The sequence below is a fragment of the Nomia melanderi genome, chromosome 11 (genome assembly GCF_051020985.1).
Source record: "Nomia melanderi isolate GNS246 chromosome 11, iyNomMela1, whole genome shotgun sequence".
Lineage (NCBI taxonomy): Eukaryota > Metazoa > Arthropoda > Insecta > Hymenoptera > Halictidae > Nomia > Nomia melanderi.
This window is the reverse complement of record NC_135009.1, coordinates 13107568-13134125: the sequence shown is the minus strand read 5'-3', so window position 1 is coordinate 13134125 and position 26558 is coordinate 13107568. Positions and strand designations below refer to the sequence as shown.

At 46.9% G+C, this 26558-nt stretch overlaps 1 protein-coding gene across 1 annotated transcript; it reads right to left on the bottom strand.

Annotated features, from left to right (window-relative positions):
* Nucleotides 1-139: 139 nt before the first annotated feature.
* Cdk5alpha (Cdk5 activator-like protein) lies at nt 140-25623 on the bottom strand. Its single transcript, XM_031985193.2, has 4 exons — nt 22944-25623; nt 21993-22235; nt 404-700; nt 140-286 (listed from the first exon to the last, which is right to left on the bottom strand). The coding sequence occupies exons 1-4, from the start codon at nt 23385-23387 to the stop codon at nt 191-193; spliced, it is 1080 nt and encodes a 359-aa protein (XP_031841053.1). The 5' UTR covers nt 23388-25623; the 3' UTR covers nt 140-190.
* Nucleotides 25624-26558: the final 935 nt, after the last annotated feature.

Genomic DNA, 26558 nt, shown 5'->3' with positions numbered 1-26558 from the left:
CTGCTGCTGCTGTTGCGGCTGTTGCTGCTGCTGTTGTTGGTGAGGCTGTCGAGGCAACGTCGAGGTCGAGGTCGATGCAGTGGGGTCAAGCTGCGAGGGCAGCTCCTCCTCGTCGTGACGGCCGTCGTCAGAGTGTCGTGACGTCGCAGCCGTGCCTGGCGATGCGCACCAGCAGGTGTGTGTAGCTCCGTCAAGCCGCCTTGGTGGGTACCGCGACTCCGGAGACGACGAGGCTCCGCTCGAGGCCGCTACCAGGCAAACTACTTCGACTTCCGGTACCGTAGGCCTGTTCAATCATTTCGTTCGTTTCAATGGTTAGTTCTCTAACTTTACGTCTATTTTATTATACTGAAAGGGATCGTTCGATAGGCTACGGATGTTAGGGGGTGGTCGAGGATAGTACCTTCAGCTCGGTGAAGATCTCGGTGAAGAATCCAGGCTCGCTGTTGATCCGCAACATCTCGGCGCTCAGTCGGTTCACGATCAGCAGGCACCTGTCCCAGAACTTGTCTTTGTTGTCCTCGATGAGGAACGGCTTCAGCGGGTAGCTGATCTCGTTGCCCATGTAGCTGTAGCTCAGATACAGGCACGTCAGCACTGTCGCCTGGAGCTCCTTCTCGGACGCCTCGTCGCCGTCGACGAGCTCCCTCACCAGCATGTAGACGAACACAACGTTGGCGGGATTCATGAACGCGACGTCCTGTTGAGAAAATTACCACTCTTAGAATATCGTATCATCCCCACTCGTCTAACTAGATCAACGTCCAACTACATCCCAGTAAACTCTTTTCAGCTCGTACTATTACACCTGCTCCTATCATCGGAACATACGTTTATAGTTTCCATTAGAAAAAACAACTGTCTATCGTAACTCTGCAATGATATGATAATAATCCTCGATCCAATATGTTTCCCCATAAGTCTCCAAAGTTCCTATTCATGAACCGTGTCCATTATAGACGATTCTCGAACGTGCCACGTAATATTGCACCTGTTCCTATCATCAGAACATGCATTCCTAGCGTCCATTAGGAAAAACAACTGTCTATCGTAACTCTGCAATGATATGATAATAATCCTCGATCCAATATGTTTCCCCATAAGTCTCCAAAGTTCCTATTCATGAACCGTGTCCATTATAGACGATTCCCGAACGTGCCACGTCACAGCTGGCATCGGCCGACACAGGACTCCCGGAAACTTCAAAGAAGACCCAAACGAAAATCGAATTCCGCGGAGAAAGACGACTCGGGCGCATTCCTGCCGAGGGGGAGCACATATGCGCGCGTGCAGGGTAGTCCCGGGTGCATTCAGGTGAACCGAAGTGCTTCTTCTTGTCTAACAGTCGGACGTTGCCGGGCAGAAAGGGATGATTCACGCGCGGTGTCGCGTTACGTGCCACGCTTGCGAAATTGGAATCGGCATTGTCGACGGCGCGCGACCGCGGTCGATGCATCGATTGCACCAGGGTCTTCCTTTCATTGGAAACCGCCTCCCGCCGCCTCCGCCGCCACCCCCCCGACACGCGTCCTTTCACCGTCGCTCGAATTCACTCGCGAGAACCGGGAAATTCCTGTCCCGGCCCGTTTCGTTTCGCGTTTAACGTGGGCGGCCGCACGTCCGTTCGAGGCTCGGACAATTGCGGCCGTGTCCTCGAAGTCTCGAACGAATGTCGAACGATCGACCGATCGAGAGGGAGATTTCTAAAGAGAGAACCAACGTCCGGGACCGACTTCCCCCGCCCGCGGTGGGCGTTGTTCCGCGCTTCTGACGCCTGCCCATCCTTTATCGGCCTCTGTCCGGTCACCTTGCTCCAGAAACCGAGTCCTCCGAGTCATTAGCGAATTAGGACGCGGGCCACGGTTTCACGCGGCGTGCACCACCGGTGGGACACGGTTCAATGCCACGTTTCAACGCGTGCGGCAATGAATATGTAGTTCGTTAACCGTGTCTCGCGAGTATACTCATTTGTTTTAACCCTTTGCACTCGAAAGTTCTGCATTAAAAATTTTCTATGTTCCTCGGTGCAATATGGATGACATTCTTTGAAAGTAAATTGCTAGGAAAATATACATAAATTAGGAATCAGAGGTATTTTATTTTAACATTTTGAGATTTTATGATTTTACTATATCGAATTGAGTGACTGAGAGGCGTCTATCGAGTACAAAGGGTTAAATTTAACTATTCATAACTGTATAGTAAAAACGTAAACATTTTGCGCAAATAAACTCCGTTTCTCTATTTACATAACGTCGTAATCGAAATGCGAAATATCCATTGCCATTTAGAACACGTCATAATATCCCCATAATGTAAATAAAATATAACCACCATATGTTCGGCTCTACACCTTGCAACTTTCATGTGGAGCATTCTTTTGTTTCGCTCATACTTTTCCAGTTATCGATTTTTCTCCAGGAAAGTTAGCGGTACATCAAAAGTGTCAAATATCTGAAGCCATTTTGAAAGTACCCATTTTGCTAATTTTTGTATTTTAATACACATTAGGCGATCCCTCTCCACGAGGGACTCCCGAAACAAAGTTCCCCGGCGGCCTGGTTAAATCGATTTGGCAGCCAGAAAAATTAGCCACGCATAGTCGACGGTCAATTTACTCGTTAATAATGTCAAGAATTTCACGAACCTCCCCACTATACGGAGAAAAACGGAAATTGCAGCGCTCCAGCGGGTCACGCCGTTTAGCGGTGTCCGCTTTAACGCGAGCACAAAGGACTCTACCGGCGGCCGCGTCCATCGCCGCTGCGTTTCACCCACTTATCTCGCGTGCACACCTAATTTGCACCCGGACACGCCCTCTCTCATTCGATTAGTAGGTGCCCGGACCAGGTTAAGTGGGCGAGCGTGTTCCCCGAGTCGCCGGGATTCGTAGGAACGTAGAGAACGGCGGCCCAGCGGTTCCTATCTTGCAACTTTGCAGTGATCACCGACGATGCCACTAGAATTCTGGAAAATATCTGCCATTCCCGCTGCTAGCTCGCTTCCGAATGGCTCACGGAGTAGACCGAGAAGCGAGGAAAGTAAAATAGAAACTAATCTGCCACTACAGTACTCCACAAATTAGACATCTGGGTTTTCCAGAGCAAAGTTACCTCTTGCTCGATGCAACTCGCAACACATTCGAACTTCAACTATCCAATAAGAAACACTGAACAATACTACTGCTTTCAAAGTATGAAAAGATACTTTTCTAAAGATATTGACTCTCTAATAGCATCCTCCTTAATTTACACACTGATACAACTATTCCATAGTTTCGTGTTCCAACATTCTCGAACACTTTACTAATGAAGTCAGCATCTCGAAGGTATATCAAGTTCTGATTGGTACCCGAGCATCCAGAAGTACTATATTAATCAAAACCCACAATCCCAGTGGGCAAACTCTGGTGTACTTGAAAAATTAATTGACCCAGCGTACCGAAAGCGAGGTTCCGCCGTCGAAGCGCAGACTTTGATCCTCCGAGCGGCCCCGAAGCGTCGTCCAATTAAGACGAATGCTTTTGTGGTAATTAAAACGCACGGCGTTCGATTATAGGCCAGCCTTTTCTCGATCGGCGGCGGTTTCTTACACGCGTGGCTGCGTTGACGGCGAGAGCCCGCGATGACCCGGGAGGATCGATGCTCCCGATACGTTCTCCAGCCTGCGAGGAATTTCGCTGGCCGATTGTTGCATCGGCGTGCACGCGTCCACCCTCGTTAACCGCCGCGCCGCCTTTTTTCACGCGGATTACACGGTATACAGCGTCCGCACGGATGAACGCGCCGCGATCCGACCGGGACGTCCAGGAATACATCTAGGGACGTCGACTCTCCGATGAAACGTTGGTCGCACGTAGCGCGACGCGTTAGAGGCGACGAGGAATTATTGAATTTGCAGGGTATATGGGAATCTAGGTGGGAATTGGAAGAAGCATGGAGAGGCTCGACCCTTTGCACTCGAGAGGTGGCTCTCAGTCGTTTGATTTTGTATAGTGAAATGATAAGATCATGTATAATATTGTAGTAGACGGAAATTAGTGTGTCGAAAGCAGAGAATTATATTCTGCATAATTGCATCAATGAAAATGGACTTGAGTTGTTAGGAAACAGTGTGTTAAATATACAATTTCCGTCGGATCGACGTAAATCTAGTATCGGAATATTTCCCTAGTTTGAATATATCTTAAACTTATACGATCACAGGTTTACTTCCCAATTGAAATGCGTAAACTGTAAGAAACAAGAAATCCTCGTTACATCCAAGTTACAAGGTAAATATTACTAGAACAAACAGCGAAGTAATTATTTACATACTATAATTAACCCCTCCTAGCAAACTAAAGAATAACGAAGAATTCTAGTTAAACGTTTCAACACTAACACTCGAAAACCTAAAACCGGAGTTAACAGGTTCGACGCAAGTGAACCCAACACTACAACCAACCAGAAAATTGCCAATAACTTCAAGAACAATCAATTTTACTCGTGCTTCATAAATCTTCGTCAATACTATCTACTTCCAAAGTTCCGAGCCCTTTCTCCTCCACAAGCAACCCCAGTATCAGCCGCGTAAAAATAAAACATCCTTCCTCAACCCCTAACTACACATCAACATTTCAGCAAGCTGAGATCACATTCAAAAACAAAATTCCAAACAAATAATTCAATTACTCAAACACCATATCAGCACGCAGTTTCCTTCTATCAACCTGTTAACCGTGGAATTTACTTTCGAAAATCTCTTATACGCGCAATAAAATAAGAACATGAACTAAAGCAAACTAAAGATGGATTACGAAAATTAAGAAAATTAAATTTAGAAAACTCAGAAATTTATCGTTGAAAGAATTAGTAGCATTTCAAGCTTCAAGACGTGTATACTCGTCAAACGCAGTTAACTGGTTAACCTTTGCACTCGAGAACATTTTTCTCAACAAATATTCATTTTCTGATGAAGTATCACTGATACTTTTTACGACACAAAGAAATACCTTGCATAAATTGAGAGAAATATTTTATTCGATATTGCATGTATCCGTACATCACACAAAATTTAATATTGAATTTCCAACTTTACAATGTTCTTGTAATTGTTCGTTTAAAATGGTTACTTCTTTAACTTTTCTATTTTATTATACTGAAATGGATCGTTCAATATGCTACGGAATTTCCAATTTTACAATCTTCTTGTATCAAACCAAATGGCGACTACAAGGCGCCTCTCGACTGCAAATTAATTAATCAATTCACACATAAGCTTCACCTGCTGCTTCTTTATATTCCAAAGAATCTCCCCCAAAGGGTTAACGCAGTCCTACACAGTTCGCCATAAGAAACGCCAGCGACATTTCTACCGCCTCGCAACGTTCGTCATCGGTTCCCACACTCTCCGTGCGCTCCGCGAAAGAAGAAGACGCGCCTTCGAATAGAAATCGTTGAAACGAGAATACCGCCGGCGAACGTGGGAGGAGAGGGATGATCCGATGATCAGAAACCGCCCCGGTGGTAGATAAAGGAACAAGAGGAGCCGAGGGAAGTTACGAAACACGTCGCTCGTATTATTAGCGGCGTTCTATTTCTGTTTTCCAGGACAGATAATAGCTGGCCGATGTTAATTGCGCGTTATCGGCAGAGGGAAAACGGCCGCAAAGGAGCCCCGCTTTTATTTTTAAATAAAGTCCTCGCTCAGGCATGTGCCGATACGTCCGTGGGGTTTCCACGTGTCTTGGCCGGTTCACGGAGGCCCGGTTTCCCGTCAGGTGTGTAACGCCGCGGTTAGTTAAAGCCTCTACGAGGGAGACCAATGGAGAGATAGAGAGGCCGCGTGTCGTGTATATACGTCCGGTCGATATTCGCTCGGGGTGAGCGGCCTGTACCCTTCTGCAACCGCGTTTTTCAGAAGCTTACCGAACATCCGACCGTTTCTAATTGAATTCAACGCGCACGGTCCCCGTGGCCGGGCTCCGATTCGCTCAGGAGCGCAGGGGTGGCTTGTACCGATGGAGCTGGTCCATGCTCTACTTTACCGGTACAGGTCTTCTAATGTTTGATGAAGGATTTCGGTGAGATCGAGTCCGTTGAATTTACGTTGTGAATTCTTTGCCTTATGATGTATTTCGAAACTATCGAACTACTTCATTGTTAATGCGTTGCGTACCGGCTGATTTTCAGAAAACTGAATTGTGGAAATTTTCAGTGAGGTCAATTTATATCACTGTACATAGAGAAACTCAGATATCACATTGTTGTGTAATATATTTTAAATAGATAATCAATTCGAATTAAATTTTTTTTTCAATGCTGTGGTAATTAGGAAAAGAAAGAAATTTCATGCTTAATGGAACGACGGAGGTTCTTTGAAGTATACAAATTCAGCAGATGAAGCTGAATTATCGCCGATTGGTTAATTAAATGTAAGAAAAGGAAACTACGTAGTGATCTCTTGCTGTTCGAGTAATTAAATCATTCGTCCGCGACTTAGTTTTCTAAATACGAAACTTTCATCTCGCCGGAATGTCGACATTCGTCGACATTAAATTAAGGAACGAAGATATTTATATGAATATTTCACGTATTGATGCATTATGGAAAACTTAATATTACATACAGCACTTTGTAATTTTGTTATATCAAATCGAATGACGGAGAGTCGCCTCTCGAGTGCAAAGGGTTGATCCACGGCTACGTTTACTCCAAAGGTTAACGATTGATAGTAGGAAGGTAATATTTAATTTGTCTTTAAAAATAATAAATAACAGTTAGATCTCTCAAATTCAGTTTAAAATTGTCATCGCCAGTCTGACACGAAGCGAACATTTCTAATATGCTTTAACAAACATAAGTGCCATTGAGTTGCGTTAAGTTCAAATGAAACATTGTTCTCGTCAGCAATTTGTACGTATACTAAATCTAGACATAGACAGAGCATAGAATGCTTTCTTTTACATTATCAACGATTAACAAACGCACCTGCGAAATTAAATCTTAACACATTGCGTAGCGGCAACGAGAAATCTCGTTTTTATATGAAGACACTTAGCCATGCAACTTCGCTAATCACCACAGCATTGAGAAAAATATAAAATTTCATTCGAATTGGCTCTCTATTTAAAATATATTACACAACAATATGATATCTGAGTTTCTCTATGTATAGTGATATAAGTTGACCTCACTGAAATTTGCCATCACAATTCAATTTCCCGAAAATTAGCCGGTACGCAATGTGTTTCAAGTTAATCCCCTCAATCTCTTCCTACACCTAACCGCAACGACTTCCGAAATACATCGCATAATTACTCATAACGCGCCATACACGAAACATGCAAATCGCCCACAGTCTTACAATATTCCCCAGGAAAATACCACATGAGCCGCCGTAATCCCATTTTCCCGATTACAGAAACGAATTCACGGAGTTCCGCAGTCCGCCGATGAATCACGCATCGATTCCGTCGTCGCGTGCCTCGTCCGCAATTCCGCTGGCCGATCACGTGTCCGGTGCACGCGTACGCGATCATCCTTCCCGGCGGAGCCCGCGGGATCCGCGGTCCGCGTTGCTTGGCTTCCCGTTAAACCGGGAAACAAGATAGCCGGTTGTCTTGCACGCGTTCTCCGAGCGGCGCGCGCCGCGTCACGTGCGCCACGGCCGCGGTAAACAATTCCGCCAGGTACGGATTCACCTTAACGGGATTCGGCCGCAATGACGTTCAAGCTCTCTTCCTCGTCTAGACGCGGCGGATTAACGGTTCCCGTTAAACGGTCCACGTGTTGCTCGTAGGTTCGACGTTTGACGAACAGGTCGAGTGTCAGCCTCTCGAGCACGGCCGTTCCTCGGACGTCAGACGTCGATCGGGTCGATGCTGATAAGACGTCACGCGACGCGCCGGTGGGGATGATTCGACCACCCTTTGCGTTCGGTTCGCTCTTTTCGGACGACGATTTCGGGGTTGGTTCTTGTGGAACGATTAAATGATTCGCTTTGAAATGTAATTGATCGTTCTGATGTTGGGTTGTTGTTTATGAATGTGGATTGTTCGGTGAAATTAGAGAAATATGCGAAGAAGGAAGAAGCTGAAGTTTATGGTTTTATTAAATAGTTGGCATTTCAATGTCAAATTTTTATTAATATGTTAACTGCGATGAGAATTCTGACTGTTTTGTATATTAATACTTACTATTTTATATTATTGTTTATGAATACGGTTTATTCGGTGGAATTAGGGAGCTAAAGGAAGATCGAAGAAGCTGAAGTTTAAGAGTTTGTTAAACAGTTGGCATTTCAATGTCAAATTTTTATTAATATGTTAACTGCGATGAGAATTCTGACTGTTTTGTATATTAATAATTATTCTTCCATAACAATGACAAATGATTCTAAAAATAATTATTACCAACTTATTATCGAAGTGCTAATGTTACACCATTATCTAATTAATCATGTTATTAACCCTTTGCACTCGAGAGGCGCCTTTCAGTCGCCATTTGATTTGACTCATGAAAATGATAAAATTTAGAAATCAATATTAAATATTTATATAATGCATCAACGCATGGAACATCGAAATAAAATAGTTACTTAATTTATGCAAGATATTTCTTTATGTTAGTTGTAAACAAATATTCTCGAGTACAAAGGGTTAAATGTTTTTGTTCGACATGAATTTTATTGTTGTAATTGCATCCGAGCAATTTGGTAGCTCTGGTCATCTAGTATTGTACATGCCAATGAGGATGATCGGTTCGTCGACCTATTTTTGCGTTCTATCACTGGCATTTCACTCGATTTTATCGTCATCTATCGTCGTCAGATTCCTCGCAGATAATAAACAGATAAACGTCCTTTCTTTCGGATAGAAATTCGCAGAACCGCATCCCCGAGACTTGGCAACGATTTCAGGAGGCTGGAGAAAGAGGAATTACGTAATTCGCGGAGGGAAGCGCTGTCGCGGCGGATCCGGACCGAGTTAGAGCCGATCAAACTTCGTTACCTAACGTTCTGATTCAGGGGACATTCTAGATACCCTGAATCCGAGGAATAGAACTAGTATCGCTCGCATTGCAATTACCGAGCTGTCAAATTGCTTGGCATGCACCTATTTTGTTATTTAACGGTAAACCTACCGGACAGATCAAAATGATCCATGCCTGATGTGTTCTTCTTGCAATTATTAAAAAGGTAACAGATATTTCTCTGAGAAATTACTCAAGAAATTGATTTGGCAATACTAAAACTGAATTATGAATCAATTGAAGTCTCGATAGCGAGTGAAAAAGTCAATTCACGTGTTGGATAGGTTTAGCGTTAGATTACGAGAATGAGAAATTACATTTTTCAAACTGAAGAAATTACGTCTATTAAAATATCAAAATATCAATCAATCAGAATTTCATTAAAAACAGTTTTAGATAATTAACAGCTCTATCAATAAACAAGTTTCATTTTCCAAAGAGATTAATCAAATATTAATGAACAGATACTAAATCCATGAAAGAAACATCAGAAATTCGATAGAATTCTATTAAAAGTAGGGTTAATCAAGATTTTCACTGTTTAACCCTTTGCGAACGAAGATTCTTCGAAATATACGAAACCTCCAGCACCCGAAGTTAAATTATTATATATCGATTGCTAAAATAATAGAAAGAAAGGAAATCATACGCTGATCTCTTGCTATTTGAGTAACTGAATCATTCGTTTGCGACTTACTTTTCCAAATATGGACATTTAATCTCGAAATATCGACATTCGTCCGCAAAGAGTTAAATTTGGAAACGTTTGAAAAGCAGAGTAAAATGAATAAGTGATCGAGGAATGCAAACTAATATTATCGTATGAATTTCATTAAAATCATTTCTAGAGAACCAACCTCTCTATTAAAAAACAAGTTTCATTTTCCAAAGCGATTAATCAGATATTAATGAACAGATACTAAATCCACGAAATACACATCAGAAATTCGATAGAATTCTATTAAGAAAAGGATCAATCAAGATTTTCACCGTTTAAATTCGAAAACGTTTGAAAAGTAGAGTAAAATGAATAAGTGATCGAGGAACACGTGGCTCTCCTTTAATTCGCCATCAATTTCCTTCCCGCTTGGAACGTGTTCGGTCACGGAGGATTTGATTCGCCGGTTATTTTCGCCGATCGATCCGGGCGTCCGGGGTGCACGCGAAATCCGTGGACGTCATCGACACGGCAGCCGCGGGCGTGTGTTTCTAGGACGAGCGCGCGTTTCGCCGTTGACTGATTAGATTTGAGCACGTGTTCGATCGATTCGATGCGTCGCGCGCGGAAACCCGTGTCACCGTGATTTCACGGAGCGCGCAACCTTGCGGCCGAACTGGCCGCGAATGGGCGAGAAAAATGTCGGACGCGGACGCGAGGATTCGTCGAAAGTTCTCGGTAGTCCTCGTGTTCTCAAGGTCCGGTTCTAAGAAGGACATACGCGATTGACGAACGTTCGAAACGAGGAATCGGTATCTTTAACACACTGAACGCTGGCTAAATTTCAGCTACTTAAAACGCGAGCGTCGATGATTATGTTGATACATTTTTCAACATCGATTAAACCAAAATTTCTAACTTACGAAAGAGAGTAAGGAATTCGACTTTGTAAATTTTACTTTGGATTTGTGTTATGCATATCTAAAATGTTACATGAACGTAGGATTCGCAATTAAAGGATAGACTTCTACACTTTACTCCATTGTTCCTAGAAAGTGTGTTCGTTCGTGTAGATTGTAGGAGTTATGGTTTGAAAACCAGAGAATTGTAATATATAGACAGTGAGTTTCTATAGTGAGTTTCTCTATAGACAGTGGTATAAGTTAATCCCACTGAAAATCGCCGTCGCGCAATTCAATTTTCCGAAAATTGGTCGGCGCGCAATGTGTTAATGTCACGGTCCACGTCTCGTCCAGCGGAAGTGCGGCGTCTCGCAGCCGGAAGCTCGAAGATTTGAAATTCCTCCGGGGGGAACTGAATTTTTCAGAAGGCATTCCGCTATTACGGCCACCGCCTAAGTGTCCGTCGTTGTTATGCGCGGCGCTCGACGTCGAATTAAGCGATGTCCGTGAGGAAAAGCGGCGGCGGAAAATTATTCAGGGCATCTGATTGCCCCACTTGCGTCAAAGTCGCGGCGAATCGCCGGCAATTATGCCGGGGATTGTCTCCCCGCGAGGCGTCGCGAACTTGCTGGCAACCCGAGAAGAAACTCGGAGAGGAAAGTTGCGGGCAGGGCGCGCGCAGCACGTTCGCTTCGCCGACGGCCCACGGGACGCGGCCGGCCGCCATGTTTACGGCGGACTATTCTCGCGTCTCGCGGCTACCAATTTGGCAGGCGATTCAATCGGACGGCGACGAATCGATCGGATAATGTTTTACGTAACGTAGCTGCTGGCCTCTTAATAATTCATCGCGGTCCCGATTGATCGAGCACCGAAACTTTCGCGATGAAAATTTCCAGTTCAGCGCGACGGAGAGCCTGACGTTTATGCTGTTTCGAATGAACGTCTTATTAGCATGGTTTCTCGTTGTTTTTTTAATGTTTAAAGGGATTATTGACAAGACTGATTTTATGAAGTATGTAGGAGTTCGGAAGAATTAGAAGTTAGAGCTAATTATATTAAAATTTGAAAAGCGGAAACCGGAATTGACATCCACTTTCAAGATCGCGATTTTCGTGATAAGTAATTAAGTGTCGGTAGCGCCGAGTGAAAAGATAAAATTAGTGCTTCGACGGTAATTAACTTTGTGAAAAGTAAAAGGAAATTCGGGGAAATTAGAGCACTAAAGTGGGGATCAAAGAAGCTGAAGTTCACTTCGTCAAACAGCATTTCAACGTCAAACCTTCATTAACCATCAAAACCCTTGTGAATATCCAAATATCAAAACGTTACCAATCTAACCCTAAAAACCTTAGAATTAAGAACCTTGTCACCGTCCAACCATTAACACTAAAACGGACGCGTTAAATTGCTCGCTTCAGAATGTTTATTCCGAATCTCAACAATCTCGCCCCAACTTTACAAAGAACTCAAATTCCTGTTTACTTTAGCCTCAACCCTTCGCACTCTGAATTTCTTCTGCGCTTTTGTCTCGATAACTGTTATTATATTTCATATAAAATCCACTTAAGAAAATAGTTCCTCATACATCCTTGCTAATAACATTAAAAACAACATAATAATATAATCTATTTTACAAACACCTTCACAAAGAGGCGCACCTAACAAACCTGCCGAATCACGTTCGAAATGGAAGCGGAAAGCCAGAGCGAATCTCAACGCAGGAACGTCTGAAGCGTCTCCTAAACAAATTCAATCCCCTAAGGATCCGCGAACGTCCCCCCAGCAGCCCTGCTCAAAAGTGCACCCCAAGTCTCGATAAACCGTCGACGGGGCGCAATTTTTTTTAAGCAATCCCTACCCGGTAACGTCTTCCGAGCGCGATGAGCTTTGGGGTCCGCGGAAGAGGTCGTCTCCCCTTCGCAATTAAAACCGACGACGTAGGGTGAACGTACCCTGCCGAGTCCCCCGCATATTTCCACACTCGGGCGAGGGGTGGTTCTCGCGCGGCGGCGTTGCCGCTCCGCGCACGTGACCCGACACGCTCGAACCCCTCTCGGCGATCGGCACAGGGTGCAGCGTATTTTCCGCAGCATCACTCCTCCCGCCGACCCCGATCGATTTCTATCCGTTGTTTATAATTAACCCCGCGCTCCAATTTCTGCCGGCGAAGAAAGGGAAAAAGGAGGAAAGAAAATGCAGGACGCGTACGTGCAACCCGTGGGCGAATTAGTGCCGCATGGGGGCTGAACTGGGCGACGGAAAATTGTGTCGAGGCGGTCGCGCGGCGTGAAGCGCGACTGCTCGGTTGATTTGTTAATGAGTTGACTGGCGCGGTGGCTGACGGTGACCGGCGCTTGACGATTCATTGAAAATAGACGAGTGCGTACGAGGGATGTTGCACTGTGATAACGTTCTTGCGGATTTAGATATGGTTTAGAGCGATTGCGAGTGAAGATGTGATATGGCGTGGTTGTGAGGATACGTTTAGTGTGGTGATTGTATGGTTTTGAATGTAGATATAGTTATAATGGTGTCGTAGAGTTAGACATAGTATAGGAATGTTAATTGTGAATATGCTTGTGATATAGTAACACTAGAACTACAGATTTCTTTTCGCGATTATTAAAAATAGCAGATCTCTGGGAGTTATTGAAGAAATTTGGCAATACGCAAATTGAATAATGAATCAATTTAAGTCTCCATAGATGCACTCTTGAAGTTTCTATAGAGCAGTTTCAAAATTCAATTTCAGTGCTCGGTAGTTCTAGTGTTAAATATAGATACAATATAGTAACGTAATTGAGGATATAGACGTAATATAGCAAAAATGGTGCAGTTGTAGATGTAGATATGAAATGATAACAGCATACAGAAAGATTTCGATGTTAGACAATTGGTAATTGTTTTAATTAGTCCTCGCTGCGAAGGAATAGTTCGTTGCTTATTATCATGAACCATACAACGAAATGATTAATCTTTATATTACCAAAGAGAATGTTTACGAAGCTATCATATTACATTTCCTGCATTGTCTTTGACTAATCGATTTGAATGACATTCTGGAAAGATCAATTATTGTTCAATAGAATATCATTCTTATACTTTTTTTCTTAAATGATGTATTTTGTTTCACTTCTCGTTTCAAAGAATGACTCGGGAGTGTCAGGCTTAAGGGGACAAAGTTATCCCAGTCATCCAGAATTCCGCAGAGCGTGCGCCATTGGGAACGAAAGTTGAGTTTTCAGTGAAATTCACCGGTGCACAAGGGATCGAGTTCCGCAGCCCTAAGGACAAGCTTTATTAAATTCACGAGGATGTTCATCTTCCGAGGAGGACGCGAAACTCGGCCGTAAATTGAATCAAGCCGAGAACTCTTGCGTCGAGTGGTTCGCGTTAAGGGTAAGGGCTAGCAGGATTTGTGGTTGAAGAACAGGGTAACTCTGCCGGTGATCGCTGGAGAGATCCTTTGACAGCGCGAGCCGGGCGGTATCGTTTATATTTACCGACATAGTGCATTCGCCCAGACGAATAAACACACGCGCGTGCGGACACCGCGGCTGCCACCCCTTGTGTCGCTTCACCCTCTGTCAGACCACGAGTATACACGGTGCTGGCTTTCGCTGACAGGGTGTCCTGTTACCAGGACATACTGGAATATCGTAGAAATCGCGCTACTGGATTTTAGATTTTGTTTTGTATACCTGTGTCTCGTATATATTATATTTTAAGTGGTAATTAAGTGAAATTATGGTAATATTTAGTATATAGTATACTATATGGTTTACTATATGGTATATATTAATATTTACTATATATCATATAGTAATATTTACTATATTTTATATATTACTATTTACTATATATTATACAGTAATATTTACTATATTTTATATATTAATATTTATCATATATTATATAGTAATATTTACTATATATCATATAGTAATATTTACTACATGCCATATATTAATATCCTCTGCATATTATACATTAATATCTCCCATACATTAATTTCAACCTAACCAGAATTCATTCCAAAACTGCTCCATCGTTACATTCCAACAATCCCAATACACCGTCTTTCTAAAATACAAACAAAATTTCCGAAAATCTCGAAAACTTCTACGTCACCATTACGTTCTCAGATATAATCTTATACTCCCTAGAAACCCTGAAACTCGTTAAAACAAAAAAAATACTTTCAACTGCACGTTGTACATTTCTATTAAACAGATTATCCATATCACCTCCATCTATTTGCAACCACCTTGCACAAAAGGGACTCGCATCTCCGCTTACCGCGATAAATTGGATTATAAAGTTAAATTAAATTTATGCGATGTACGAAACATCGATCGTCACGAGAGCGCACGACACACACACACACACATACGTGTATCGCTATGTGATCGCGCTGCGTCATCCGCCGATCATTCGCGACACGCTCCTCCATCAAGGAGAAAAAGGAAACAAGATCTCTCCTCGCGGAAAAAGGACGTCGCGAGGAATCTTCCGAAACAGCGTTCGCTGATCGAAAGAAATTCAACTTGCCGCCGCTCGCTGAAAGCCTCGGCCACGTCGGATCCATTTTTTACTCCGCCCCGACGAGAATTCACTTTCTCCCTTTCCCCCGATCGCATCGGAATCCACGTCGATCGCTGTCCCGTCGCCGCCGCGACAGGATCGATCTCGCGGAATGACAAATCGCGCGTTCGCTTTCTGATTTATGCGCACCGGCGCGGGAAACCGTGTCTCGAGGACGAAACGCGCTCGAACGCCGCCGATTCGTATCGCGCGAGCGTTGTGGACGGTCTTGGGAACGAGGATCGATGTTTGTCGCGGGTCGCGACCGATTCCGGAGCGAAATGTCGCGATTCTAATGGACGTGGGCCTGGAAATGACTCGACGTCGAGGATATAAATACGGACAGCCGAGTGGTAAACAAACAAGAAACGAGCAAACGAAGTCGCGATTAGATTGGGTGACGCGAGTGATTCTAATTATAGGAGTTTCATTGTGAGTTCTGATAAATATGAATCACTTCGATGAAAAATAGCTGTAAACTAGTAGTAATTGCAATAGTAATACTTCGAGGGATAATAATATACAGTATTCACGTTGACTGCCTCATCTTTTAGGTTCGCCGAGCGGCGATAAGGGTTTCAATGAGTTCGTTCGGTATTCAAAGGGCGCTGCATAATCCAGTATCGTTAGCAGTCGATTTTCTGCGTTTCGAGATAAGGGGAACCCTTCCACGAGTTCGTCTGGGGGTAGTTTTATCGCTGGACCCTCGAGCGCTTATCATCGTGGGAAATCGTCCCTCACCCTCCGTAGATTAGAGTGTTTCAAACGATCGTACGTGTGATTTGTAAGTAACCAATAGGAACGATCGCATGCTTCGTTTCACGACTGCTTCCCATTTTCACGGGAAGAGCCGTTTTCGTCGTTCGTGACTAACGGGGAATGATCCTTCGAGCCGAGGTCAATCGAAAGTATGAATTCCGCGAGTAAGCTGAAATCGCCGGGTTAAAAGAGCGATTCCTGGAAGTGCACGGCGAGAAGGGAACGAGCGGGATCGTTTGCGTAACTACCCGGCTGACGCCACGTGATATCGATCCGCGCGATCGTCAGCGAACGGTCCCCGCGGCGAGTAAATATCGTTTTCGTGGGCGGAACGACTCAACGCGCCGCGGCTTCCGCGAAAAGTAACAGAGCGCCGGGCCGAGTGACGGCTCGTAAACTGGATGATCGATAATGACCTTCGTGGCCTCGAACGGAAAGGAACCGCGAAAGGGATCGCGCGTGGGCGTCGCTAATCGTAATCGCGCGTCGATTGGGGGAACAGCGAGGTCTAGACGCGACAAAAAGCTGTCTGACGGCGGCACGACGTGACTAAACGCGACGCGACGGCGTCGGAAGGCGATGCAACGCTTGTAAACACGGTACAACGAGAAATGAAGGTGACGCGACGCATAAAGGCGATTCGACGGGATTTGAACAGAAGGAACGTAGTTTGCGAGGGATATAGCGCGATTAGAATGTAATGAATGGGATTTGAACTCGATACAATACGATCTGAAGGCGATGCGACGCATTTAAGTACAGTTCAATGCGATCTGAAGACGATGGAATGCATTTAAGTAGAGGACAACCGATCTGAAGGCGATACGACGCATCGAAACACGGCGTAGTATGATCTAAACGCGACACAACGCCATTCGAGCGCAACAAACGCAATCTGAAAGCGATACAACACGATTTAAAGGCGACAAACGCAATCTGAAGTCGATACAACGCGATCTGAAGGCGACACAACGCATCGAAACCCAGCACAATACGACCTAAACGCGACACAAGGCGATTCGAGCGCAACAAACGCAACCTAACAGCGACGCAACACGATTTAAAGGCGACAAGCGCAATCTAAAGTCGATACAACGCGATCTAAACGCGACACAACGCATCAAAACTCAGCACAATACGACCTAAACGCGACACAAGGCGATTCGAGCGCAACAAACGCAACCTAAAAGCGACGCAACACGATTTAAAGGCGACAAGCGCAACCTAAAGTCGACACGACGCGGCCTAAAGGCGACAAAACGCAGACGAGCACATAATTGTGTGCCGAACGGTCGCGAAAATTCGCGTCGTTGGAACAATAGCGGCAAATTCGCCGCGCCTGCTTCGTTTCCGGCGATTGTTTCGCGACGAAAATTCGAGATCGCTTGTTCCTCGAGGCGCCAGGATAAATCCGGAGCTCGAAACGGTTACTTACTTACGCCAGACCACGCGAGCATTGTAAATCTCGAGGTCTCTCAGGGACATCCCTCGAATCGAGCCGCCCGACGTAAGAAGGACGAGTCTGATCCAATAGAGACATCCACTACTGATCGCTGCGAGACTCGAGGCGCATCAGGATCCCCCGGATGAAAGGGGCAGAAGACGAATCGATGTGGTCCCAGGGATATATCTGGTCGGCTCTTGATCACAATCCGTCGAGATATTCATTATAGTCGACGGATTACGCCATCTCTCGCAAGGGATTTCGGATGACGTAAACGCCGCTGAATGTTTGAAGTGGCCGAGGGAGTTGCCAGCTTCCGATTCCCGGAAAACTCCCGGCCGAGAAATAAGGTCAGAGTCTACCCGTGTCACGGGGAACTTTTTTCGACGACACGCCGCGACACCCGCCCCCGAGACGGTTCGAGGAATCATTGCCAGTAATCGGAACGTTCGAGGACGTTGACGAAACCATGGAAACCCTTTAACACCAGATTCACGGACGTTTGTTCTGCGCATAATTGGCACTGTAATTATTTATATCGCGAATATTGAAGCTTCCGAACTAGTATAGTGCATTCGCACAATTGCAATGACTCCGACTGCTGCTAAATGTTTAAAACACTCGTCAAACTGATGGATTCTGTAAACTTAGTCCTCTTCATTTTTAGTCCATCAAATCTTTGTATCGTCTTGACGGAGCAGAATTATAACCTATACAACTCTCTCCAAATCCACGCGCTTCCTCGTTAATTAGTTTCAACTGTTGAATATTCCCGGCGAACCCGCCAGTCAACACGTTCACACCAGCAAAGTCGCGAGTAACATGATCGTTCGAATAAAATCGGTTCCCCCGTTCCTGGTCGCTCGTCGTCCGTCGTGCTCGTCTCTCGTCGTTTAACGGCTTGACACATAAATCCGGCTGCTCCGAAGGCTTAGAACGGCGAAAGCTCGTTAAAAATCCGCGAATGATTAACGGGCGGCCTCGAGCCGCCGTGAAATGAAATTATAAATAATAAAACCGATTTCACCTTAACCCAGAAAAAAAAAGCGGAATGTCCGAGTCGGATCGATGTCGCCGTCTCTTTCTCTTCTTTTTTTATTGTTCGGTGGAAACGCGAGCTCTCGAGTTCGATCGCGCCGCGGGCGGGGACGGGGGAGGAGCGTAATTTGCATAAGCCGCAGCCCCGTCGGGTATTAGCATAAACGCGAAATTCGCCGGGCGGAATCGAAACGAAATTCATAGGGAAACCGCGATACGGGGCGCTTGATCGATGGCCGTCCTTCGTCCCGCACATGCACGGCGCACGGTGCACGCTGCACCGGCCGAGGACGGCTCGGTTCATCGTTCCGGCGAGTGGCATATGGATGGGAGTAAATGGAGACACCCGGTGTCTCGTTCGTTCCGCGAAAAGTAGCGGCGCGCTGGCTCTCTTGATTCCCTTCGTGACATATTGTGACTAACGCGCCCCCGGCGGCACTCATTACGAGCCGCGTTATTCCCTCGGGTCACCGCGACGCCGCGCATACACTGACGCTCAAGAGTTCGGGACCGTTCACCCAGTTGTCGGATGACGTATTTATCGGGCACCGTGTCCGATTGGCCGATCGTGATCGATGGTCAGGCGAATTTTGCGTGAGCTTGGGATTCGGGATTGAAGGGTGAATGGTAATGGAACTGCTTGCTGGTGTTTTGTCGGTTGTTGCGGGGTTGTGTTGGGAGCTGTTATGGTGTAGTAGGTTGGTGATGAGGTATGTTAAGTTATGGGTATATGGGAAAGTAATGGAAGAGATTATTAGAGTTAAGGAATTAGGGTTTGGTGTGGAGATGTAGGATTGGTTGGGGATGAGTAATGGAAATTTTTTTTGTTTTGTTGGTTGCTGGGATGTTGTATTGAGAGTTGTTATGTTGTTATGTTGTTGGAGGTTGATGAGTTGTGATGAGGTATGTTAAGTTATGGTTATACGGGAAAGTAATGGAAGAGATTATTAGAGTTAAGGAATTAGTATGGTTTGGTGTGGGGATGTAGTGGAATTGTTTGGTGGTTTGTTGATTTTTGGGATGTTGTGCTGTGAGTTGTAGAGTTATTATGTTGTACTAGGTTGCTAAGTTATAATGAGTCACTAAGTTATCGAGTCGTTAAGCCATTGGAGTCTCGAGTTATAACTTAATGAGTTACAGTAAATTATCTTACTAAGTCACGACAACATCACAAAGAAATAACAAATAACTAACTCTTCAACTGATACCAAGTTACCAATTATCCCAGCTAATTGGTATCACAACGACTAAAAGTATACAAACAAAATCGAATTTCCCAAACACCATGAAACAAGCACCCAATCAGGTCCACAAACTCAGACACCGAAGAACTTGATTCCTCATATTCCAATAATCCGCAGTTGTCAACCCAAGCTCCCTCTCGCCCTTGCGCAATATTACCTAACTCCTCGCAACGGTCGCGAGCAATCGTTGCACAATAAGGACAACGCAACAATAACAAAGCTCAGCCACAACTTCGTTAAACTGTAAACTTCCCTGCCATCGAGTCAACTCGAAAAAACTTCAGCCACACAAAACCTCGAGCACCTATTATCATCCTACACGCTGAAGAAGCTAAACTGATCACCGATCAAACACGAGCGGCCGAATATTCTCGCGGCGCGTTGCATAGGCAGCCGCCGGATCGCGGAGCCGAAACTTTTTAGCCAGACTGTGGCTGCACCCTCGATACAGCGCGGAAGAGTCCGACAAGAGAGAGGAGTCGAGGGTGCTCACGGTGTTCGGTACCCGACGCGTGCGGATCTCGTTCCGCCTAACAAGTAAGAGCGGGCTCCCGCCACTTTAGACCGATGTGCATCGACTCAGAAATGGACGGCCGACGATCGGGGCCGATTTTTTTCCGGGCCGGCGGAAGCACGCTTTCAATTAGAACGGTCTGGCGAACTTTTGTTTCCCGGCGTGCTCCACGGTGATCGTTATGCAACGAGCAACAGCGGCGGCGTCGCATCGCGCCGCGTCGCGTCGCGGCGCAGCGCACCGTCAACAAAGCGAATCCGCCGTTAATTAAGTTACTATCACGGGTACTCGGGTGATAAGCCTTAATCGGATACCGACTACATCGCGGAGGATAAATATTAATTATCGCGTTATCGTTAATTGACCGGGCCGTTATCGAACGCGGACGGGTCCGCGTCTCATCAGCTGCTTGCTCTCCAACTACCGCTAATACCGTTCGTCAATTTATTATTAATCTATGTGTCGAGCGACGGTTCGATCTTTACCGTCGACTAGCATTATCGTGTCCCGATAAAGTGTTTGGACGAAGTTCAGCGGGCTGTTCCTTCGTTAAACATTAAGAACCAGTCGACTGTGAGTCGAACGGCGAATGCTTCCCTTATCAGCTATGTAGGACTGTTTAAGAGTTGCAGGATGAATTTCGGTGACATCGGTTTTCGTGCGAACGTGGAACTTCGTTGGCTTCGGGATATCGAATGGTGCAGCCCTTTGCACTTCGAGTTGCCGTTTGACGTAGCTAAATGAGTGTTGTATACGAGTCGCTCGGGAGATTATCCAGTTAAGTGTAGGAAAGAATTGAATGATTTAATTACTCGAACAAGAGATTAGAATGTAGTTTCTGTTTTTTCTGTTGTTTAAGCAATTGTAATTTAGCTTCGTCTGTTGGTTTTCTGCGTTTCAAAGGATCTTCGTCTGCAGACGGTTAACGTTTTGCTACAACATATTCGGAAGCTATGAAAAGCTATAAAAGTTTCTAACGTAGGAAAAACGAAAAAAGTGAATCCTTGAATAACTGAAAGAATGTTATTCACTGCATTAAAATTTACAATCAGAGTATCAAAAATAGACTGAACATTGGCTGCCGAGCGACTCATAATAAGCTCCGTATAATTGAAACAGTTGCTGCTTAATTCACGTGTCGTCCTCATTAATTATTCTCAAGTGGACTTGTGAAACCCATCGAAAACCGAATATTTCCATCGAACATTCGAGTGCAAAGGGCTGACACACGTTAAGCAGTAACTGTGTTTGACGAGTATACACGTCATCGTAAAGCTTGACACGATGCTAACTCTTCCAGCGATGAATTCTTTATTTTTTCAAATAAACATGTAATTCTTTGTTTCGCTTCGATCTTTCATTAAAATATACTCTGCGTGCATTCGTCCTGCGTTCGACGAGTTCATGCTCCATTTTTCGATTTTATTGCGAGAACGAGAGGTTTTTTCAACCAAATTCCACAATTAACTGGTTAACACTAGGTTTACGGAACGCGTCAAATTGACGCATATTGGATTTCAGAAATATTATTTTGATGCGATCACACTGACGTGTACCCCAATTACCTACTATCGAATCTCCAGTTTCCACAATCTAAATAAACGAGCAATTCTTTTAGGAATAATAGAACGAAGTGTACACTAAATGCCCGTAAACCTAGTGTTAAGTAGAGCCGACCAGCCGATCTGCTGAAAACTTTGCCATACGGTGAACTCTGATAAACATTTTGTTTACGATTACGTCGCGCCGCGAGACAGTGCTATCCTCTTTCCGGTTGAACCCGAAAGTTCACAGGTGAGACCCGTTGATCTAGGAAACGGTGGGCAACTCACCTGCCAGCCTTGAAACAGCAGACTCTTGTCGACGGCTTTCAGCCACATGACGGCGTCGTTGACCCGGAAGTCTCTTAAACGGGTGCACTTCCTGTGAAGGAAGACGCCGAGGCACTTGAGCAATTCCGAAGTCGACGCTTGGATCACAGTTTTCCTTGGGCCGGGGGGCAGCGGCTTCTGCACGAGCTTCTCGCACGTCGGGTTGTGCGTTGTATGATTGTTGTTCGACGCGGGCGGCTTCGTCTGTGCCAATAGAACATTTACAAATTAACATATTCGAAGGATATCAACCGTCAACGAGACTCCGCCTCGAAATCCTCGACGGGTCGCGCCGACGAGAATCGAAGCCTCGCTGCCCGGGCTAGCGTAGCTTCTCGAGAATTCCTCGCGAGGGTTAGAGGCACGCGTGTGCCTGTAAAAACGCGAAGGGAAACACGAGGGGGATCGATATACGCTTTCGATCGTGCCTCGGGGTCAAAGCACCTTTCACGTCGCCAGCGTAGGACTTTGAAGACGGTGGCTCGAGGCTTTGACGAAAATGGGACACTGCCGTGGCGTTTGACACGTGGGGGGACCTGAGATTAGATACACGTGTGTCGGGGAACTGGATTTTCATCTGTCCGCAGCGGAAAACGCAAAGAATTTGGTTGTACTTTGAAATTCGGATTTCTTCGTATATATAGGAAGCGATTGGTGTAGAATTAGTTACGAGTGAAGTAACATTCGCGATTACTTTCGAGTTTCATGGGGGTTTTCGAACGGTAGGAGAAACGAGAGTACAGCGGAAGCTCGATTACCCGAACAAATCGAGACCAAGACGATTCGAACGATCGAGCAGTTCGGATAAACGAGTTCGGTGGAGCCTGCCCGAGGTAATCGAATAATCGAGGGACATACGACCGATGCATTGATTTCGTTAACCGTCCTATAGCGTACGGAAGACTCGCTCACCTGGGGCGTCTGTATGTTCTTATTTTGGTCGACGATGGGTATATTATCGAGTGGCTGCCTGAACAAGGTGTTCTTCTTGTTGTCGAACTTCTTCTTGTTGTTGTTCGCGGTGCTGAACCGCTTCCACGAGAGCGCGTTTATGAACAACGAGTGCTTCTTCAGGTTCTTCTCGAGCGCATTCTTCTCGGAGATGATCCTCGCGTTATCGTTATTGTTCAAATTGATATTATTGTTCTGTAACGAGTTATTGTTCGTAGGCGGGTGACCCGTGGGCGGCGCCGGCGCCACCGTAGCGACGCTGCTCTTGTTCTCGCGGTTCTTCGCGTTGTTCAGCTGTTCGTAATTAAAATTGTTCAACGTGAAATCGGCGGGGTGCTGGTGCCCCGCTGGCGGGAACACCGAGCTGCGCCTGTCACGCGGGCTGAACGACAACACGGTACCCATGCTGCTGGAACGATGCTCCTGCTGCTGCTGCTGCTGCTGCTGCTGAGATTGAGAGTGTTGCTGCTGCAACGAAGATTGCTGCGTCTGGGTCGCCTGGTGAGTAGGATTCTGGCTCGCCTGGCGACTCACCGGAGCTGGATGACCAGGATTCTGCGTTTGCTGTCCCTGGCTCACCTGCTGATGATCCTTCTCCTGATGACCGGGGTTCTGCGTCTGATGAGCAGGATTCGCGGACTGTTGTCCGGGGTTCTGGGTCTGGTGGCCTGGATTCTGGGTCTGCTGGCCGGGGTTGGATTGGGCCTGATGGCCCGAGGGCTTCTGGGCCTGGTGGCCCGGATTCTGGGCGTCCGAGGTGGACTCCTGGGCCTGATGACCCGGATTCTGGGCTTGCTGGGACGTAGTGGGCGGAGGTCTCGGCGGACTCGGTGTGGTGACGCGCTGCGGTGGCGGCGGGGGTGCTCGAGGAACCGAGGACTCCCTCGGGGGTCCCGTCAGCGGGGTCGCATCCCCTGGCTCGATGGCCTCCTCCACGACGGGACCCACCACCTCGCTCAGCCGACCTCCCAGCCTGCTGACTTCTAACTTCGACCTGAACGAGCCTTCCTCCCCCTTTACCTGCTCCTCCGCCTCCTCCTCCTCGTTCTACGGCCGCGGCGGTCCTCCTTCCTTCCTCTGTCTTCTCTGATTCTTGCCCGATCAACGAACGTTCCCTCGACGCGATCGACGCGCGGCCACTCCTCGACAGGGAAATCTTCTCCCCGTCGCCGTCAGCCGTTGATCAATAAGCGAACGATCCACGCGGGGACCAGCGAACCGCGAGAAGCGAGCCGATCACGAAAATCGCCCGCCCCCGTCGATCCGCGAGAAGCGTCTCGTCCGCGGCGGCCAGCCACGAGGGGAAAATGTCGCCGATGCGTGGAGAAGATGTCGGTGCTCGGGCAAAATGGCGAGCGATCGATGCCTTCACCGCCCTCCGCCACTCGGAGGGAGGACGAACCAGGTGAACGAAAATACGGCAACACTCGATAGGATATTCTCTCTCTCTTTTTCTCTCTCTCTTCTCTCCTTGGACTCTCTCTCTCTCCTCGGTTCGCTCCTCGTTTACTCGAGGGACAACTCTAATCCTCCGCTCCTTACGACTCCCCGGAAACCAGCCTCCGTTGCGACAGCACACTCCCGATGCACTACCGATGGCACTGTTGCGATCACTGGTCAATATATTCCGGACGAATCTCGGCCAGAGGCGATTTTGTTGCTTCGTAGCCCGCACAACCGCGGAACAACGGAGTAATCCGCTCACTATCCGTCACTCGTCACGGCGGCGCGTCGAAGGTCCTCCCTTTTGTTTACCACCCCTTCTTCCGATCAACTGCACCGTCTCGCGGCTGCGACTCCACCGCGGCCTGCCAGCGCGTCCTCCTCCACCCTTTCGCCAGCTCGCGCAGGGTAAACGTGGGCCGACGGTGCGTGCACGCTCCGCGGACACACACGCGAGGATCGGCGGGTTTGTTGACAACGAAGGCAACCGAGGGGGACGAGAGAGCGGCGTTCGCCAGAACGAGAGAACAGCCGGAGGGAAAAGCGTTGGCACACCGTGTGCGCGGCTCGCGCGGCGAGAGCTCCGGTTCGCGTCTGGTGGTTGGCTAGCTCCCGTGTCCGCCGCCGCCGTCGTCGTCGTCGTCGTCGTCGTCGTCGTCGTCGTCGTCACCGTCCTCGTCGTCGTGGTCGTGGTCTTCGTCGACGTCCCCGTCGTCGCTCGCACGCTCGCTCGCTCGCTCGCTCGCACGGCTCGCTCGTTTTCCAGCCGTCCGTGTCCGTTTACGTGCGTTCGTCCACCGCCGCCTCCTCTGCGACCAACCAACACTTCGCACGCCCCATCCCCGTTATCGGTGCGCGCGCAGTCGTTCGATAAACGCGCAACGTCGATTTCACGGGGGTGGACGAGCGAGACGGAGGCAACGGGCGGGACAGAGATACCCGCGGTGAAAAGATGAAGAAAGAGGGAGAACGGCGAACGGAGAGGGTGCTCCGGCGGAAGGGTGAAACGAGGCTCCGAAGGTGAAACGGAGAGGGCGGCCGCATACGCCCAAACTTCTCTTTCGTTCCGTCGCGACACCCGCGTCTCCTTCGCTTTCCGTCACCGTCCGCCCCTCGCCGGCTCGCTTCCGCCGCGAATTCACGGATCGTCTGCGAATGTTTGGCCGGAAGCGGCCGCAACACCTGAACTGAGCGTAGGTCGAGATTCTACTCCACCCGAGGAGTAGAAGGCGGCTGAGTAGTGGGGGTTCGGAGGCTTCCCGCTATGCGGTCTCCGGCCGAACGTGGAATTTTATGGCCCGGGGGGTCGCGGCGGCTCGCGAGACCCGATTCCTCCCCTCCAACGCGCGACGCTGTTTTCTGTTTAGCCCCACTCGTTTACTATTGCTCCCGGGGTGGCTGAACTTGTGCCACCGCCGCCTGTCAACGTGGTCCAGAATTAATTAGCGCGGACGGGGGTTGCTTCGGGAAGAAAGAGGTGTCCGAGGTTCCGGTCGGGCGTGGGGGGGGGCTGGCCTGGGGAGAGGACGCCTGAATGCATCGTTCGTGAAAGGGTGAACTCTAGGGGCAGCGGAATTGTCTATCCAGTGGACTATTTCTGAGTCGTACGCGAAAGGTTTTCAGGGGGTTGTTGGCTTGCAACTAAGACTCGAGTCGAAGCAAGGGTTGGAAGCTCGAAGGAAGCAGCGGGCCTTGCTCTAACGATTCGTGTACGTTCGTTCGATTATGCTTATCCGTCGACGTTATGATTAATGGATACGTGAAGCTTTGAACAATTCTGTAACGAACATGGCAGGCTGTGATATATGTTAAATGTCAACGAATACTTTCATAGCTTCCATGTCGAACTAATTATTCATCGATTTAACTTCTGCCTTTGGAATCTACTTCGAAGGTGATTGATAGCGAAATGATCTTTTATTTTAACCCTTTGAACTCTCTAGGCTTCAATATTGTACCACTTATAATATTAAACGTTTCAATGAATCTTAAAGAAACTACCAAATTAATAATATCGAATGAAATTATTAGATTTTCCGCGCATCCGAATTTTGTACTAAGGAAAACAAAAGGTCGAAGAAATGTTATAGCATTTCTCATTTTCGCTAGGAATACTATACAAATTAGTTGCAG